The 16,553-nt window shown below is 38.7% G+C and overlaps 8 protein-coding genes across 8 annotated transcripts; 5 read left to right on the top strand and 3 right to left on the bottom strand.

The window, feature by feature from the left end:
* Window positions 1-174: 174 nt before the first annotated feature.
* Window positions 175-1,152, top strand: tap42 (TAP42 family TORC1 signaling protein Tap42; the record flags this gene model as incomplete). The annotated part of the gene is made up of 1 exon (XM_056183182.1): window positions 175-1,152. One exon carries the CDS (start codon window positions 175-177, stop codon window positions 1,150-1,152), a length of 978 nt encoding a protein of 325 aa, XP_056039226.1.
* Window positions 1,153-1,639: 487 nt separating this feature from the next.
* SOMG_04397 (WD repeat protein, WDR89 family) lies at window positions 1,640-2,635 on the top strand (the record flags this gene model as incomplete). The annotated part of the gene is made up of 1 exon (XM_056183183.1): window positions 1,640-2,635. The coding sequence occupies one exon, from the start codon at window positions 1,640-1,642 to the stop codon at window positions 2,633-2,635; it is 996 nt and encodes a 331-aa protein (XP_056039225.1).
* Window positions 2,636-3,093: 458 nt separating this feature from the next.
* Window positions 3,094-4,035, top strand: thg1 (tRNAHis guanylyltransferase Thg1; the record flags this gene model as incomplete). Its single annotated transcript, XM_056183184.1, has 4 exons — window positions 3,094-3,329; window positions 3,369-3,669; window positions 3,737-3,841; window positions 3,889-4,035. The coding sequence occupies 4 exons, from the start codon at window positions 3,094-3,096 to the stop codon at window positions 4,033-4,035; spliced, it is 789 nt and encodes a 262-aa protein (XP_056039048.1).
* A 241-nt stretch (window positions 4,036-4,276) lies between these two features.
* Window positions 4,277-6,930, bottom strand: atg1 (autophagy serine/threonine protein kinase Atg1; the record flags this gene model as incomplete). The annotated part of the gene is made up of 4 exons (XM_056183185.1): window positions 4,277-4,401; window positions 4,452-4,611; window positions 4,658-6,772; window positions 6,829-6,930. 4 exons carry the CDS (start codon window positions 6,928-6,930, stop codon window positions 4,277-4,279), a joined length of 2,502 nt encoding a protein of 833 aa, XP_056039043.1.
* An 882-nt stretch (window positions 6,931-7,812) lies between these two features.
* Window positions 7,813-9,313, bottom strand: sec59 (dolichol kinase Sec59; the record flags this gene model as incomplete). Its single annotated transcript, XM_056183186.1, has 2 exons — window positions 7,813-9,094; window positions 9,144-9,313. The coding sequence occupies 2 exons, from the start codon at window positions 9,311-9,313 to the stop codon at window positions 7,813-7,815; spliced, it is 1,452 nt and encodes a 483-aa protein (XP_056039579.1).
* A 739-nt stretch (window positions 9,314-10,052) lies between these two features.
* pup3 (20S proteasome complex subunit beta 3, Pup3) lies at window positions 10,053-10,752 on the bottom strand (the record flags this gene model as incomplete). Its single annotated transcript, XM_056183187.1, has 2 exons — window positions 10,053-10,371; window positions 10,466-10,752. 2 exons carry the CDS (start codon window positions 10,750-10,752, stop codon window positions 10,053-10,055), a joined length of 606 nt encoding a protein of 201 aa, XP_056039573.1.
* An 872-nt stretch (window positions 10,753-11,624) lies between these two features.
* On the top strand, window positions 11,625-12,278 carry SOMG_04402 (DNAJ domain protein; the record flags this gene model as incomplete). Its single annotated transcript, XM_056183188.1, has 1 exon — window positions 11,625-12,278. The coding sequence occupies one exon, from the start codon at window positions 11,625-11,627 to the stop codon at window positions 12,276-12,278; it is 654 nt and encodes a 217-aa protein (XP_056039588.1).
* A 673-nt stretch (window positions 12,279-12,951) lies between these two features.
* eis1 (eisosome assembly protein Eis1) lies at window positions 12,952-16,158 on the top strand (the record flags this gene model as incomplete). Its single annotated transcript, XM_056183189.1, has 1 exon — window positions 12,952-16,158. One exon carries the CDS (start codon window positions 12,952-12,954, stop codon window positions 16,156-16,158), a length of 3,207 nt encoding a protein of 1,068 aa, XP_056039584.1.
* Window positions 16,159-16,553: the final 395 nt, after the last annotated feature.

Raw genomic sequence — 16,553 nt, forward strand, 5'->3', positions numbered from 1 at the left:
TTCATACTTAAGTTTACTTTGGTAAACTGCCAGAGGAGAATTGCACTTTTCAATCGCTTCCTCCTATACGTCGGATAGTCCGCCAAATTTGTCTTAGATTTAAACGTCTCTCAAACATATCCATAAAAGACGTTGAATCAAATTTTCTACGAGAATTTACGAAAATATACAAAAATGGATGCCAAATCTTTGAAAGATTTGTGGAATGAAACAAACCAGTTAAAAGAAACAAAAGGGATTTCTCAAGAAACAGTTCCGCAATTGGTAAAAGGATATGAATCCTGTCTTGGTTTGGTCCGTAGAGTGCGTCTATTCTCTATGAATGAAGATATTGACGAAGTGAAAACGAGTGAATTAAGGTATTTGCTATTGGATTTTGAACTCGCGAAGTGTATGGAACAATGGATGCAGAATGACCGATTAAAAGTCATTGAATACTCAAAGAGTTGTTACGAGAATTTCCTTCGAATATGCGAAGGCTATGGGCTGAAGCCATTACCAGTTTCTTCGTTTACAAAAGATACAAATACCAGAGCTATAAAAATAGCAAGGTACAAGCTACGAAAAGACATGGAAAAAGAGATGGATTCCATGACCAAAGGAAAAATACAGGATGAAGAATTGGAGCGAAGATGGTGGATTAACAAAATACGAATGGCGTTAGAAGACACAGTTGACGATTTCGAGCATATTGAAATGGAGATTCAGATTTTAAGAAGTTCACGAATACAGTTACAAGGAAATGAAGAAGATGCGATAACCAAAGGCAAAGAAACGCTGAGAAAGGAAGAGCAAGGAAAGCAGGATCATAATACCTGGAAACTGGATTTGCTTAGTAAAGAAACCCTTCTGGATCCAAAAAATAGACCTATACAACCATTTACGATTGTTTCAGATAGAAATACAACATCGAAAAATGTCTTTGGACCTGGTTATAATTTGCCAACAATGAGTGTGGATGAGTATTTGGATGAGGAATACAAGCGCGGAAATATCATAAGCCAAAAGGATAACCAGGATCAGGAAGGGTCTGCTGACGATGAAGAAGATGATGAAATAGCTGATGCCAAAACCATGAAAGCACGATACTGGGATGAATATACAGAAGCCAATCCTCGGGGCAGTGGAAACACAATGGTTAACCGTGGATAATACATTTTAAATAAATGTGTCTCAATTACAGGATCAACCTATATAGTCACATCCAAAAGAACAAATGATCTTGAGCAAACCACGTTATGAAGCGGTTTAATTCTATGTTAAATATTGTTTTTATTGTTTTAATTAAACTCAAACTCAAATTTGATTTTTTTTTTTTAATTCGCAAGCGAATACCATCGGTGATAATGTTCGATTGCCCAAAAGCTATAGAATAATAGTAGAAATAGAAAATTATCAATTTTTTAAAAACGAAATTGCCATATGATTTGATGCTTTCAATTTTACCCATTCTCTCTCTTGGAGCAAATATAAGTCAAACCACTCCCAGACGGCGTGGTTATATGCAACTGTTGAGACATTAGTATATTTTTTGGTTCAGTACAAAATAACCTTTATTATAAAACCAGAAGAAAGTGTTTTTGTTCTAACTTCTATTCAATCGTTCTTTTCGCCGTTTTAGAAGTACTCACTAAAAACGATGGTTGCTGCAAATTCTTCGGTTAGGATTGGAAATGATGCCGAGACATATGTGTTCGACGTAGCTCAACTGAAAGATCATATAGCTGCTAGCTGTTCTAACGGTACTTGGGCTTGTTATGACAAGACAACTTTACGAGAGTCATTCAAAGTCCCAAAAGCGCACTCCAATATCACTGGTATTATCAATTATGAAAAGCATAATGGTGTGCTAACTTGTGGTACTGACGGAAAATTACAACTGTGGGATATACGAGATTCATCATCTAAGCCAGCTAGAACTTGGACCTCACAATCGGTGCCCTTTACATGCTTGGCGGCGAATCAGACAGAGCAAATAGCAGCTGGTTCTGAATTGACACGATCGTTGGCTTCTATCTTTTTGCTAGATGCTAGAAACGAGCAAAAGATCATTCGTCAATGGAACGATGCACACAACGACGATATAACCAGCTTACAATTTCATCCAAAAGATAATAATTTATTACTTTCTGGGTCCGTGGATGGACTTGTAAATCTTATGGACATTACCAAAGATGAAGATACAGAGAATACCGACGAAGACCCATTGTTGCATGTGATTAACCATGATGCTTCTATCCACATTGCTCGCTTTTTAGGTAAGCGAAGAGTTTTGGCATTGTCTCATATGGAATCTTATGCTTTATATAAATTGAAGCGTGATTCGGACGACAAAACATGGACTAGTAAAGAGGTTACTTCTAACCAAGACTTACGACAATCGCTTCCATGCAGTTATGTAATTGATGCTTTTCCTGGTAATGATAAGCGCTCTTGTATGCTGGCTTTCGGTTCTTTTTCAAGTAATGAGACTCAGTTAGCTTCTTTGGATGCAGATACAGGTGAAATCAATAAAGAAGACATCGTATTTGAAAGGATGAGTACTGAAATATGTCGAGCTATCACTTATGACTCTAAAAATCATGTCTATTACACAGGCGGTGAAGATGGTATGCTACAATGCTTCGCAGTATAATTCCAAGATTCAAGAATTAGAAAAAGGAACATATAAAAATAGACAATCTTATTTATTAGCATTTTTTTTGGTATTTTTGAATAGGAAATTATCCCATACTTGGCTTGTACTTTTGGCATCATTCCTTTAAATGAGTTAATGGACCTGTAAGAGCATATATTTATCTCAAAACGCTGTATAGTCATAAAGATTGTAGTAAATGTAATGCACCTAACCTATTTTTAAGCATATTTACATATATATGCTTGCGCTATTTTTTCTATTACTAATTTTCTTTATTACCTTAGAAAACGTTATTTAAGCATATGTTAAAATAAATGCAGGCCTTTGGCATATTATCAAAACTGCAGTAAAACACCATTTGACTTAGTGTAAGTAAACAAGACTTACAATATTCAGCATTATTCTTGTACATAGAATATTTTGGTTATTTTAGGTCGGATTTCGGAGTCTTAGTAATGGCTAATTCTCGGTTTGAGTATGTCAAACAATATGAGCGAATGGATAGATTATTACCTGAAACATATATTGTGATTCGAATTGACGGCAAAGGATTTCACAAATTCACTAAAAAACATGAATTTGAAAAACCGAACGATCTTAGGTGCTTGAGTTTAATGAACGCAGCAGCTAAAGTAGTAATGTCAGAATTTACAGACATTGTATTGGCATATGGGGACAGTGATGAGTACAGGTATTATAATATCTGCATCTATGATATCTAACTAAATAGTTTTATATGGTCGAAAAGTACTGAACTATATGAACGAAGAGAAAGCAAATTGGTCTCCCATGTGTGCTCCTTGTTTACGTCTGCATTCGTTTTCAATTGGACTCGATATTTTGATATTCCACTCTTGTCTCTTCCATCATTTGACGGCCGTGCTGTTTTGTACCCCAGCATTTTTGTTTTACGGGATTATCTGAATTGGAGACAGGCAGACTGTCATATAAATAATTTGTACAACACTACGTTTTGGGCTTTAATACAAAAAGGAGGATTAACAAATACAAAGGCAGAAGAATACTTAAAGGTAAGTAATGATAATGATTATGGTCGGACAATGTCGTTAACTTAGTGGTCTTTCGGGATCGTTGTAGGGTACCGTCAGTTCTCAAAAACATGAAATTCTCTTTTCCCAGTTTCATATAAATTATAATAACGAACTTGAAATTTATAAAAAGGGTTCAATCTGGGTACGGGAGGTAAGTTCAAATTCAATTAACTTAGATCTGTTACTTACCCAGTCCAGCTTGAAGAAAATGAATCAGCTCCTTCTAAACACCAAAAGTACTCTACGAAACAAAAACGAAAAATGGGTCTACGATTGCTTCATGTAAGCATTATTGACAATGAGTTTTGGAATACTCGGCCCTACCTCAGCATATTGCTTAACTAAGTTATTATACCTGACGTAGCAAATAGTTTACTACTTTAGACGTGCAAAAAGAAATTTATTGAAGCCATAGATTTGCTTGCAAAGCTTCTCTATAATCAGTTAAATATAGATTAAATAATTAAGTAAAAAAATATTAGCGGTAGAGTATGGAGTCATAACAAAATTAATCGAAATTCATAAATGTGAAATCGGTTGGAAAAACAAAATCCTTCCAACAGGTAAATAAAAACAGGTGACTATTTCATGCATAATTCGTAGTAAGGGTCATATTAGCTACTCCTTCAGAAACCTTATCGGTCACATTTGGGAGAATTTCTTGCAGTTTACCTTGTAACAAGTCCAAGCGCTTTGTAATTAGGGTGATTACTAAAGTCGTTAGTCTAGCATTCTTTCTCAAAATATGCAGGGAAGCTTACGTTTCTGGATAGTAAAAGTGTTGTTGAAGTCTTCAGTGCCGGTAGGAATCGAGAATTCACCTTCGAGTAGTGATTCCAACAAATTATTGGCTACTTTATAATTCTTCAATGAACTAACCAAATCATTACCGGAAAGTTCGGAGGTAGCAGCGTTTCGAGACTGTCGCATTAGTAACGTGACACCAATAATTGCCTTAGTAACTTACTATGTCTAAAGCCCTCTGGTAGATGAGTTGCGATGCAAACGCGGGTTTGACCATTCGTATAGTATTTACAAAGGAATATGAGTTTACAACGGCCTTTAGGAACTCAGATTTCTCTAGGCTCTCTACATATCTTCTTTGATACCATTCCATTGCTTCTCGGCACTCAGCCGAATCCTTCTCATCCTTATTAGACAAAACGGTAGAGAAAAAATTAAATGCAATTTGAAGGAGCTCAATATCCCTTTGGTATAAAGTCAGTGATTCTTTCACTAAGGAAACTAACGATGCTGACGTGAGTCGAGCGTCTTTTAATGAATCATTTTGCGCTTCGTCAATTTCCAAAGACGGAAGCACTTGAATTAACTTCACCTCAGCCATATGGAAAACAGCATTTGATTTAACAGCGAGATCCTCCAAAACTTCCATTAGGGTCTTATTCATGGCCTGGCGATTAACAGGTGCATTCGTACGGCTTGACAAGCTAGTTTGCTTGGGTAATGACTGAATAGGGCTTTTACTCGAAATACCATCAACTCCATGATTAAGTTTTGCATTGGCAACATTAAGCGCTCTTTCCAATGCACTTTCATGACTGTTACCACTAGGCGCATTTGGTAGCGACACAGGTGTCTGTTCAAAAGCCCTCCGTAACTGCGTAACTGGTGTATGCGACATGTACGGATTATGGGGCGGATAGGCATTGGCTTTCATATAAGGTATAGGAATGCGACGGGGATGAACATATGCTTGGGTGTTGGATGGCAAGCTTTCAGGTGAAAAACTTCCATGAAAAACGTCTTCGTTTGGAGAAGGTGAGTTCCCCTTCACAGAAGGCTCCTGGTTTTGAACTTGGTCTAATTCGTCATCAGAATGGCGTTCAATGGAGTTTATAGTATGTCGATCGACGACGACATAAGTACTACTTCTGTCGGGTACATGGTTATTATGGTGTTTATGCTCGGAGATTGGTAAGTTCGAATTGGAATTGAAATGCGTAGGAAAATTGCTGGCAGGAGGTGCACTTTCGAGTGGAAAAACAGCGGGGGCATGAGGCAATGTTGTACCATCCTGTGCGTAACGGGCGGAATGTCGTCGATTGGATATATCTGTTGGTTGCTGTACAGATCCTTGGGCTTGGAAGGCTTGTCGTAGTAAACCGCCAGGAGGGTTATTGGGGTTGCTTTTCGGGAAAAAGTCGGTGATATATGCAGGGCTAGAAGAAGGGATATTTATACCCTTGATTGCATCCTGAATATCGCTACCAGTCAACGAAGAATCATCTATTACTGGAGCTGTAATTACCATACTAGCAAAAAAATGGTCGTAATCAATGCGGTCTGCGGGGTTTTGCTTTAGCAAGGCACAGATCAATCCTTTTATATCCGAATGAACGAAAGCCTCCTCTGGAAACTTAATAACATCTTTTGCACGCTGGATACGGCGTAAAAGTTCTACGTGGTTGGGAGCTTTAAATGGGGGTTTTCCAACGGCCATTTCATAAAGAACAGCGCCCACGGACCATAAGTCTGCTTTTGCATCATACTTTTCATATCTCAAAATTTCAGGAGCCATGTATAAAGGAGATCCACACAGAGTTTCAGCCATGCTAGATGTTTGAAGGTAACGAGCAAACCCAAAGTCAGCCAGTTTCAGCATGGGTAACTTTGGGCTACCAATAAACTGAGGATGTTGCTCTAAAAAGGCTTCAGTTGGCGGAGGTTGTAGAAGCAAATTTTGAGGTTTCACATCTCGATGTATTAAAGATCGAGAGCGTAGGAATTGAAGTGCAGAAGCCAATTGCTGCATAAAATGACGAACTAGCGTTTCGTTCAATCCTGCTTTATAGACAGGTGGATGGTCTACATTAATCCAGGCCAAAGAAGGGATACTGCTAAATTTCTCTCGTTTCCGAATGAAGTAGCTTAAATCCCCCAACGAACAGTACTCCATAACGAGGTGGATAAACCTGCCAAGTTTAATGCAGTCTATTAATTCTACAACGTGCACATGTCGAATTTCCTTTAGAATTGATATCTCGCTTTCCAAGTTCTCCAGTAGTTTCTTGGTTAATTTCTTCGTCAATACACTCTTAATGGAGACCACGCGCTTCGTTTCCTAACAAATGGTTAATTCTCTATTTTCTCTCTAGTAAGCATTTCACTTCGACTTACTGAATGCTTTCCCTTGTAAACAATGGCGAAGGAGCCGCGTCCAATTTCTGATCGAATAACATAGGGACCGATATTTTGATTGTTGTTACTATGTGCGTTCATACAAAAAGGATTCCACAAATTCTAATCAATTCCCAATAGTTCTATTCTTAGCATGGGAGTTGGCAAAGACATCATAAGATTATAAATGACTTTATTATCAACATAAGTAGAGAGCTCGAGCGAGCTCTTTAATTTGCAACACCACGAATCCAATGTTCATCTGTAGTGCTGCATGCGTATGCCTATCAAACAAACGCAATTGCTGCTAACTGACGAAAGCTCTAGTTTGGATAGCTTCATTTTGCCGACTGTTCGTACCATCTGACTAACGATGGCAAGCCAACCCATATCGTTACTTAACTAATAAACTGGGCAATTGCCGAATGTTACTGCCTTATAGTATTCTTAATTTCATAGATCTGTAAGTGTATGTTAACGTCATCTCAAAATTCGTATTTCATTAGGATTTGTAGGTAGAGAGCAGGAACTGCCATAAGATTGAATGCCAAGAAGGTAAAATTAATAGACGATGTAACCTGAAAAAGAATCCATTCACATATTTACAATAGTTTAATTCCGAGTTCATTTGTTTGTTTACTCAATATTACACAAAGAGGTATTAAAATCATATCAACCCATTCATTCTCGTAAATATATAAGCCTATCGCATGACGCTGTGACTTGAAATCATTTTAACGAAGAAAGTGTGACACAAACAATGCGAGCAAAAATACATGAATTAGCACACATTTGCCATTAAAATTACAATTTAGTCATTATGAAGTCGTCCAAAATGATTCTGTCTTGCTGCATATCGGAACAGATAGTCTTTTATTTTTATTTCTTATTACACACAGTAAACACATTCTGTCGAAGACGAAGAATGGAACGTAAAAAAGTATACAAAGTACACATGTTTGACCTCTCATAAATTTCTCTAGTTCAAGTATTTTCCAATGCCCGATACAAGACCCACATGTACATAGGCAAAATGAGATTATCGTTTTCCAATGAAACGGCCTCCAGCATAGCTGTACAAACAGACATTGCCAAGGTATTTCTTAAACTAACGTGAGGGCAAATATGCATTCTATGTGCGAGTTGAAGGACCACAAACACAGACACTGAAAAAGCAGCAGTGCCTTCCAGTGTTTTTCCCGTTCTATGAATCCTAGTCCTTCCGTACTTTTTCCCAATGATGCTTGCCATAGAATCTCCACATCCAAGGCAAAGGACGCCAACCAAGAGTTCTGCAGAAGCGACTGGTCCGCGTAGTGCATGAGAAAACCAGACAGGGATTGCGCATCCGATTAGGAGGTAAATGTGAGAAATAATTAATGGTCCACGATGATCTCTATTGTCTGTATATTGCCACAAAAATTTATGTATCATTTCCCCAAATGGTTCCAAACGGAGCACACGGATGCCCTCAATAAACAAAAACGAAAAGAGTACTCCCGAAAACGCAAGATGTACAAAATAGGGGTCTGTACAATAAGTAGGAAGAAACATAAAGACAATAAGAGCATGATATGTTTTCCTTCTAAAATTTAATAGTTCTCCTTTTGACCCAAAATAGTCACGAAAGAAACTGCCGTTGTGAGAGCAAATGATGAAACCTATATAGCTTGATAGGCACATGACCCACCAAATCAAAATTGTTATCCTTTTTTTGGAATAAGGACTCAAAAAAATTTGAGCAAATACCCAATATTCGGGCTTTTGCTGGATACGCTTGGAAACCCACAATCGAGAGACGAAAATGACAACAAGAATACTAGCTGCATAAACTAATAGGGAAGACTTTTCCTTTGTAAGTTTGCAACTAGAACATATTTGTAGCAGGCACGAATTCAGTAAAACTAACGAGGGAACAGATATTAACAAAACACCGGCCAAGACAGATACTAGAGGGCCAGCCTCATTCAGAAAGGTAGCATATGCTACACTGCTAAGTCCAGTGGAAATTAAAACGGCTTCAATAAATGTAAAGCTGTTTCTTGTGATTTCTATAAAGGCTTCTGTAATAGTAGCATGAAGTTGTAAAGGAACAAATCCAGTTTGCAGTCCCTTCAATAAATATGAGAAGAACGGGAGTTTTAGGTTAAAGGCAATTGCTGCATTATAAAAGCAAACCATGTACATTTCATGAAAAAGTAGAGAGTCCCTTCCAAAACCTATACATAGGATCGCAAATGGAAAGGAGGACAGCCATAATAGCGGTCTATTATCATTTATTAGCTTTGAACGTGGAATCAATGTTAGTCACTTACTCGTAAAAGCATTTTTCTTTGGGATTTGCAAGAAAATATATGAAAGCGGGCAGAAAGAAGGTAATATTAGAAAAGCTCGCATATGAGATATAAGAATCAGATAGCAACGGAAGGAATAGGATAGAAAATATTTCCAAAACAATCTCAATTTCAAAAAAAGGAAGGTTCATTAGTAAGGATGCTAAAAAGTAAACTCTAGATACTAACAAATGACAGCAAAAACTATCTTCCTTTTTAATGTATATAAGGGTTTAGTCTGTTTTGATTTATTCTTTTTTTCGAAAATAGTCATTCATGTAAGCTAGATCGACCAGCGTGATTAACAATCTGAATTTTGGCAAAACAGCGTTAAGAGTTATTCGACGGGGAAGAATGAAAGGAATATTTTTAAGAACTACTATAGCATTCTACACGCATTCATTAATTGCGTAGAATTCTGTTCTTGGTGTAAAGTAGAATGGAAAGGGTCGGTGAACTGAAGATGCTGTTTACAAGTGAAAAAACAACTAATTTTCCTAACAATACTGGGGTCGACAAAGAAGTGCAGAAAAAGAATCCATAGTGATTATGACAAGTTACAGAATAAACAAGGGCTAAGACTTAAATAGCGAAAGAAGCAAGGCTTTGAACGCTTGCCAAAAACGTTACGAATGGCAGAATACGGCTACATGAAAAAAAGAAAGACAAAAGCGTCAAGCGTAAAATAAAGTAAAGTAAGTATAGGTAAGTAAATGATGAAGAGCTCTATGGAAAGTAGTTGGAGAAAGGACGGTAAGAGAAGAAGGAAAACAGCACACATAAAAAAGGTATCAATCTTTTTTCAGGAACTTGTCATAGTACGTGCTTGAACATTACGATAAAACAAGACAAACGAGCCAAGTAAACAAAGGTAGGCATTCATAAACGGATTTAATCTTGACGACCCTTTACAAGTCGTTTTACACATTTGTCAGGTGTAATGATATAGACAACACAACCCCAACCACTAATTGCATCACGATCTTGAGCATTTAAGAGAGCTTGAGAAATAGTTTCAAATAAATCTTCAGGCTCGAGGTTGGGCTCGTATACGGACTCGCACATACCATAAAGTTGTTCTGCAGCGGTACCACTCACAATAAAGTCATCAGCAAAGTCAATGCATCCAATGGAATCGAACCCACAAACGAAAGGATTGTCATCTTTAGCCAAACCAGCTACAACTGGGAAAGAAAAGTAAGGTCCGAATCTGGAAAACAAGTGTTAGCAACAAGATCGAATAATCAATAAACAATTAGGTAGAAATCAAAGTGATTGTTTCTAGTACAAGGGGCATGCCGTACCTTTTTTCGTAAAGTGAAGTGGACACCAAATTGGCAAAGGTCTTTGGTTCAATTTGACGCTCCTCACGGAATTTATACATGTTTACTTTATAACGGAATAGTTCATAGAGCGTCTGAACATCACTAGCAAAGCCTGTAAGTCCCAAATACGTCTTGTCGGTCATGGGGAATACTTTTGGAAAGTTATTTGCCAAGGATATAGATTGTACTCCCAAACGCAAATCAGATGCAATAGCCACACAGTTCTTTCCTGTCATGGCTACGCAGGATCCACCATTATATTCCATAATACTCATTTTGGCAATGTTTCGTGAAGAGATGAAGGAACCATACCTCTCAAAGAAAGCAAGTAAGATGAGTGTAGCTGAAATACCGTACTTTAGCGTCTTTCGTTATATAAGATTTCAAAAGAAATATCATTACGGAATATTGTTTAGTGCGGTAAGCCGTAATTTGGAAATGCATATAGTAGAGTATAATTCCATCGTTATAGTAATTCGTTCATGGTGGTTTTTTTAAGCAGCAAGGGGAAGAAAAGTGAACGGTTTCCTCTGGATATAGTTTTGACTTTTTCTTTTTATATTTTATAACAATTTTTAAGTTTTTGTTTTTCTTCTTGATGTGTTTATGAGGGTTCCTAAGGATACCTCTTGTGGAGATGGGCTTTTACGAAAGATAAATATAAGGCAAGAGCCATATAATTGACCTTGCAAAGAGGACGTTGGCTCAGTTTCAACTTAAATCAAGATAACCCTATTTTACCTAAAATGATTCGGCTCCATATTCTTCCCATGTTTCATAACTTTGCTGATTTTGCCCGGCATTATTTTTGAGCTGCAATCCACTGAGCATAGGTTATTGAGCAACCACCAAACGCATACCTAGGTGTACGAATTTTTTCAAAGATTGCTACAAATATAATTAAAGAGAAAAACGAGCCAGATGAAACTGGAAATTGCATTTTTACTACGGATTGTTTTTTGTAAATCATATTATTCCTTTTAATACGTTGTTGTCTTTCAAAGATAGTCGCGTTGTAAAGTGAAAAGTTGAGTACCGTAAGCTAGTACAAATTCGCTAAAGGACTTTCAAAGGCAACCCACGTAAACGCGCAAAAGACGATGCCTATCCTTGTCGAATTCATCAATTTTCTTTGAAAATGCAAAAGGATTACTATTCCATACTGAACGTGTCGCGAAAAGCAAGTCAAGAAGAGATACGGTTTGCCTATAAAAGAGCTGCTCTTGAAACACATCCAGACCGGGTGTCTCCCAATGAACGTTCACAGGCAACGCAGCAATTCCAGTTGGTGAATGAGGCTTTCTATGTTTTAGGGGATTCTACCCGTCGTGCTCAATACGATCGCGAAAATGTTTTTACTTCTTCCTCATCACGGTCAAAAACCAAACCATCATCTTCTTTCTTTGGTGGCCGCAGCAAAGACGAGGGTGCTTCTTCGAGTCAAGGTGAAAAGTATGCGTATGGATTCCAAGACTCTTTCGCAAACTCTCAATTTGGTAATATTTTTAATGAAATGATGAGCGAGTCTTCTAACGAAGGTTTATTGCATCATATCTGGACCGCGATCGGTGGTCTTGCTGGAGCTGCACTTGGTTTTATTGCTTTTGATGCACCTGGTGCCCTTTTGGGATCCTTTTCCGGTGCGGGTTTAGGGAGAGTCCGAGACAAGCATGGCAAAAGTGCCTATAGTGTTTTTATGGATCTTCCAGCTACCGAGAAAGCTCGCATCTTAAGCAAGTTACTCTTTCAGATCTTAAATACGTCGAAAACTTTTGCCAATAAATCACCTTAGCGTTTCTCAGTTCCATTTGCATCTGATTTCTTTCTTGCTTGTTTTTTTTTTTTTTTTTTGCACCTCGCACCTACGCCTTCTGTTTTCTACACGTATCCTTTTTTTTACAATCCATAGTAGTGATTATTTAAAAAAGATTATTAGGAATATATGCTATCATCGTTATGCTGCTGATTCTTGCTTTTTTTTGTTTTCGTTTCTGTCTTGTCCATCTTGCCTGAGTTAACAATATTACTATAATGAAGGTGACTCGGGAATGAGCATCATAATATTCTCCTAGGGCGTCATCAAAATAAGCGCAACGCAGCCGATTTCCCCATGTTTCGCTAGCTGTACGAAACTTTGATGTCATTCTACCGTGTCAACATGATGTAGAATGTTTTTCTTCTTCCCTTCGTTCATGTCATTTTGAATTCTCTTTTAACCTATATCAAAGAAATACTAGTAAAGACTGCAAGTCAAAGGGAAAACCATATAAATCCATCCTTTTCTTCTCACAGGGAAATATCTTGAAAAGTTGTGATTGTGACTTATTCTTTTAGTGTCGAAGTCTTTGGCATTCATTTTCTGATATTATCGTTTGTCTTACCCTTGTGTGAGCAAAGTGATAGGAAGGGTCTTTTTCTACTTTGAAAAATTTACTTCTCAACTTTATGATCGACATTATTCTATCATGACTTCTGTAAATAAAACGCCTTCACCAGCACCTGAAGGTGCTGAATTGACTGGTCTTCATTCAAACAACCAACAGACCGCAACTTCTATCGGTAATAGATCGCTTAAAGGTCATTACGGTCCCCATCCTCATCAGGATCATCCTTCCGCTTATTTGGCAGCCAAGACAGGGTTCTCTTCACGAGCTGTACCAGCTAATTTACGTTATGATCAATCTAATCAACATTTTCGAAATGGAAATGACCATTCTACTGTCTCTAACGGTCCAGATTCGTCAAGGTTTCAATATGTTGCTGCCGGTGCCAATCGAGCAACTGGACATCACTCAGGTGCCGTGGAAAATCCTACCGCTGATTCTAGTACGATAAATACTTCAGTTTCTTACGGCTACCACCCTCATCCTCATGCCGGCAAAGCCGCTCAGTCTGCGCATGTTCTCAAACCCACAGATACGTCAGAAGGCAGACCTAATGAAAATGTTCATGAATATGAGCAACAACGCAAGCCATTGCAATTTCCTGTCGGCCCAGTATTCGCTGGTTCTGCTCAACAGCCTACTGGCTCCGAACCGCACTCTTCCAACGAACATGATGAAGATTCTTCTCGCAAAGTTCGTCTTGCCTCTCAGCTAGCTAAGCATTCTGCAACCTTCGCCCATCAAGCCCCAGAACCGCAGTCGGCGGCTGATTCTGCACTCCCTCATCGTATGGCAGCTTCTCAACTGGTTCATAATCTTTCAGTACAGGGCTCTTCTTCTTTAGAACCACAAGAGGCTTCTCAAGAAACTCCTTCTTCTGCAAATGCTAACTCTCTGGCTGCTGCCTCTTATGCCGCCGCCCATGCGAGATATGATGAATCATCACCTACTGCAGATCAGCAGAAATCACCCAACGATAATGATAAATACAAAAGAATTCGCAATATGAATTTTATTTCCGCATCCGGTGACAACGTTTTACGTGATCATACAGGACAAGAAGATAATGATGATGCTTTTGCTGGCTTCTCCAGAAGTGATCTTTTGAATAATGCACAAGGTTACCAAGGTTCACGAGCTTCCACATCAATAAACACCAAGAATGTAGGCAGTGAACGTCCAACGAAGCCAATTTATTATACTCCCAGTTCTGCTGCAATCAATACTCAGCATCAGCAAAAGCCAGAGGAAGGACCATCATATGATTTCAGTGCTGCATCTGCTGCTCTTCGTCGTCATCGTAGCATGAATGCAAATACATCCCGTAATCAGACTTTTGAAAGCCAAGAGGATGCAAGGGCTCGTGCTTTGATCCGACAAATGCGACTTCCAACGAGAAGCACGATTTCAACAAATAATTTGAGACGTGAACCAAGTTATTCAAATAATTTTGAACGAGATCAAATTCAGGATGAAGCTGTTCAACGTGTTCGTGATATGAACTTGAATCTTTCAAAAATCCAGAACAGGACAGATTCTCAAATTCGTGCTTACCGTCCTAGATCTTCTCAAAATCTAGGTAATCCCTATGGTGCAACTGATCAACCTCATTTCTCTAATAGGGATGCAGATAGTAAGTATACACCCCATAATCAGAGAAGATATTCACAAGTCAATCAATTCTCTTATGTTGATGGTGAATTCTCCTCGAATGATGACGGCTCATATGGTGTGAGTCCTGTAGAGACACGAGCAGCTGCCCAGCAAAGCAGTAGAGGACCTTTAGCTGCCACCTACTCCGTTCCTGGGCGGGCAAGTATTGCTTCGAATGATGGAGACGTCGAAAACTTACATAAGAGACTTTCTAGAGCTTATATTGATCATGAACGTGAAGAAACTTATGCCATTGATCTTGGCGCCGGCCGTCTAATATCTCCGGAAGAGTTGGAGGCAATTGCGAGACGTAATGTGGATCCTATGGTTTCTGAGCTAGCTGAACGTGCTGCGCAGGAAAATCAGAGAAAACAGCAGGCAATTGAGGCCAAGGCTGCTAAAAAGCAAGCCAAAGAAGAAAAGAAACAACGAAAGAGAGATGAAAAGATGCGTAAGGCAGAAGAGAAACGCCTCGCTAAAGAAAGAGCCAAATTTGCTAAGCAGATGTCTAAGGATGCTGGAAAAACCGACAAAGTAGCCCCTGTTCCTATAACAGATCATGAGCAAGACAGTACTACCTCTTCGGAAGTATCTTATGATGATCAAGAACAAACAGATCAGTCATTTGACCCTGCTGCCCAAGAATATTTAATCCAACAAACTGACATACTGAATGCTACAAAGCAACAGGAAACGTATCGTGGTGATAGAGAAGCAGAGGAAGATGAATATCAACCTAGAGGTGCGGAACTTTCTGGTGCAAACGACCATAATCTGGGTGTTCCTAGTCACTATCTTCATGATGAAGAAATTGGTGGAGCGTTAAGCGAAGGTGAAGGGAACGAAGTAGACGGTATTGAGAGATCCCGCTTTCCTACTGTCGACGGTAATGGAAAGAGTTTACAGGAAACCAATGATACTATTCCCAGGGCGTCTTCTCCTGGTCGATACGCCGACCTGGATCGTTACCCCGTTGTTCAAGAGACGGTGATCTTACCTGATGGTCAAGAAAGATTAATAATCCCGAACAATGATGAATCAGCTGGAACGAACGGCTACAATCTTTCTGAATATAAAAGTGACAGTCCGCAAAAAGATGAGGATGATGAGGATGATTTGGATGAAAACGATAAAATATTCAACAAAGCTTCACCAAAGTCTCCGGTTGCTTGGTTAAGAAAGAAGTTAAAAGATCAAAAGGACAAAGCCGCTGTGAAGCGTATGCTGGAGGAAGACTCTTTTAAGAAACAATCTGATGATGAAAGGGTTTATGGAAATGACCTGCAAGGTGATGGACCACCTGCTGCTAATGGTTTCATCAAGCATGAACAACGACCCCAAGTAGTTGAAACTCACTATGAGCCGGGTTTGGTTACAGAGAAGACAGGAGAAGAAGTGCCGGATCTTGTGGATGCACAGCCTCATGTCAACATCTCCTCAATTCCTCGAAAAAACGATAATCTTGGAGAAGTACTGGATGAAACGTATGTCTCAAAGGTTGATGCAATTCCAGGCGGACTCGAGGACTTTGAGCCGAAGAAAGCAAAAGCAGTGAATGGGAATGGGCAACTGATAAATCACTTCCCTGAGCCGAGTAAAGACCCCATTGGAGCCGCATTTCATGAAGACTTGTAATAAGAGGGAATTAAGGTATCAGGGTTGACTAGCTGGTATTGGGGTTGATTAAATTTCTTGAATTTTACCCATGACATGGAGTTTTTGATTGATACGATAAAGTAAGAAGAACGTATTATTTTAAGAAATTTCGACTTAATGTTTTCGTTTATTGTTGAAACATTAATCTTCTGCTAAAGCTGTCGCTCACGATTTTTTGGTGAAAGAATGAAATAACAAATCGGTATAGTGCGAGTACATTTAATGATGTATGAAAGTTAAGAAAAGGAGACGCCAGACGTGTTCTGAAAAGAAAGGCTGTCGGCGAACCGAACTTGTCCTATGTTATTTATTGTTTGAAATTAATTAGTTTTATATTATTAGGAAAAGAATGTGTGTTTGGCACGCATATGTCG

Source organism: Schizosaccharomyces osmophilus, chromosome 3 (genome assembly GCF_027921745.1).
Source record: "Schizosaccharomyces osmophilus chromosome 3, complete sequence".
In the NCBI taxonomy this organism is placed as follows: domain Eukaryota; kingdom Fungi; phylum Ascomycota; class Schizosaccharomycetes; order Schizosaccharomycetales; family Schizosaccharomycetaceae; genus Schizosaccharomyces; species Schizosaccharomyces osmophilus.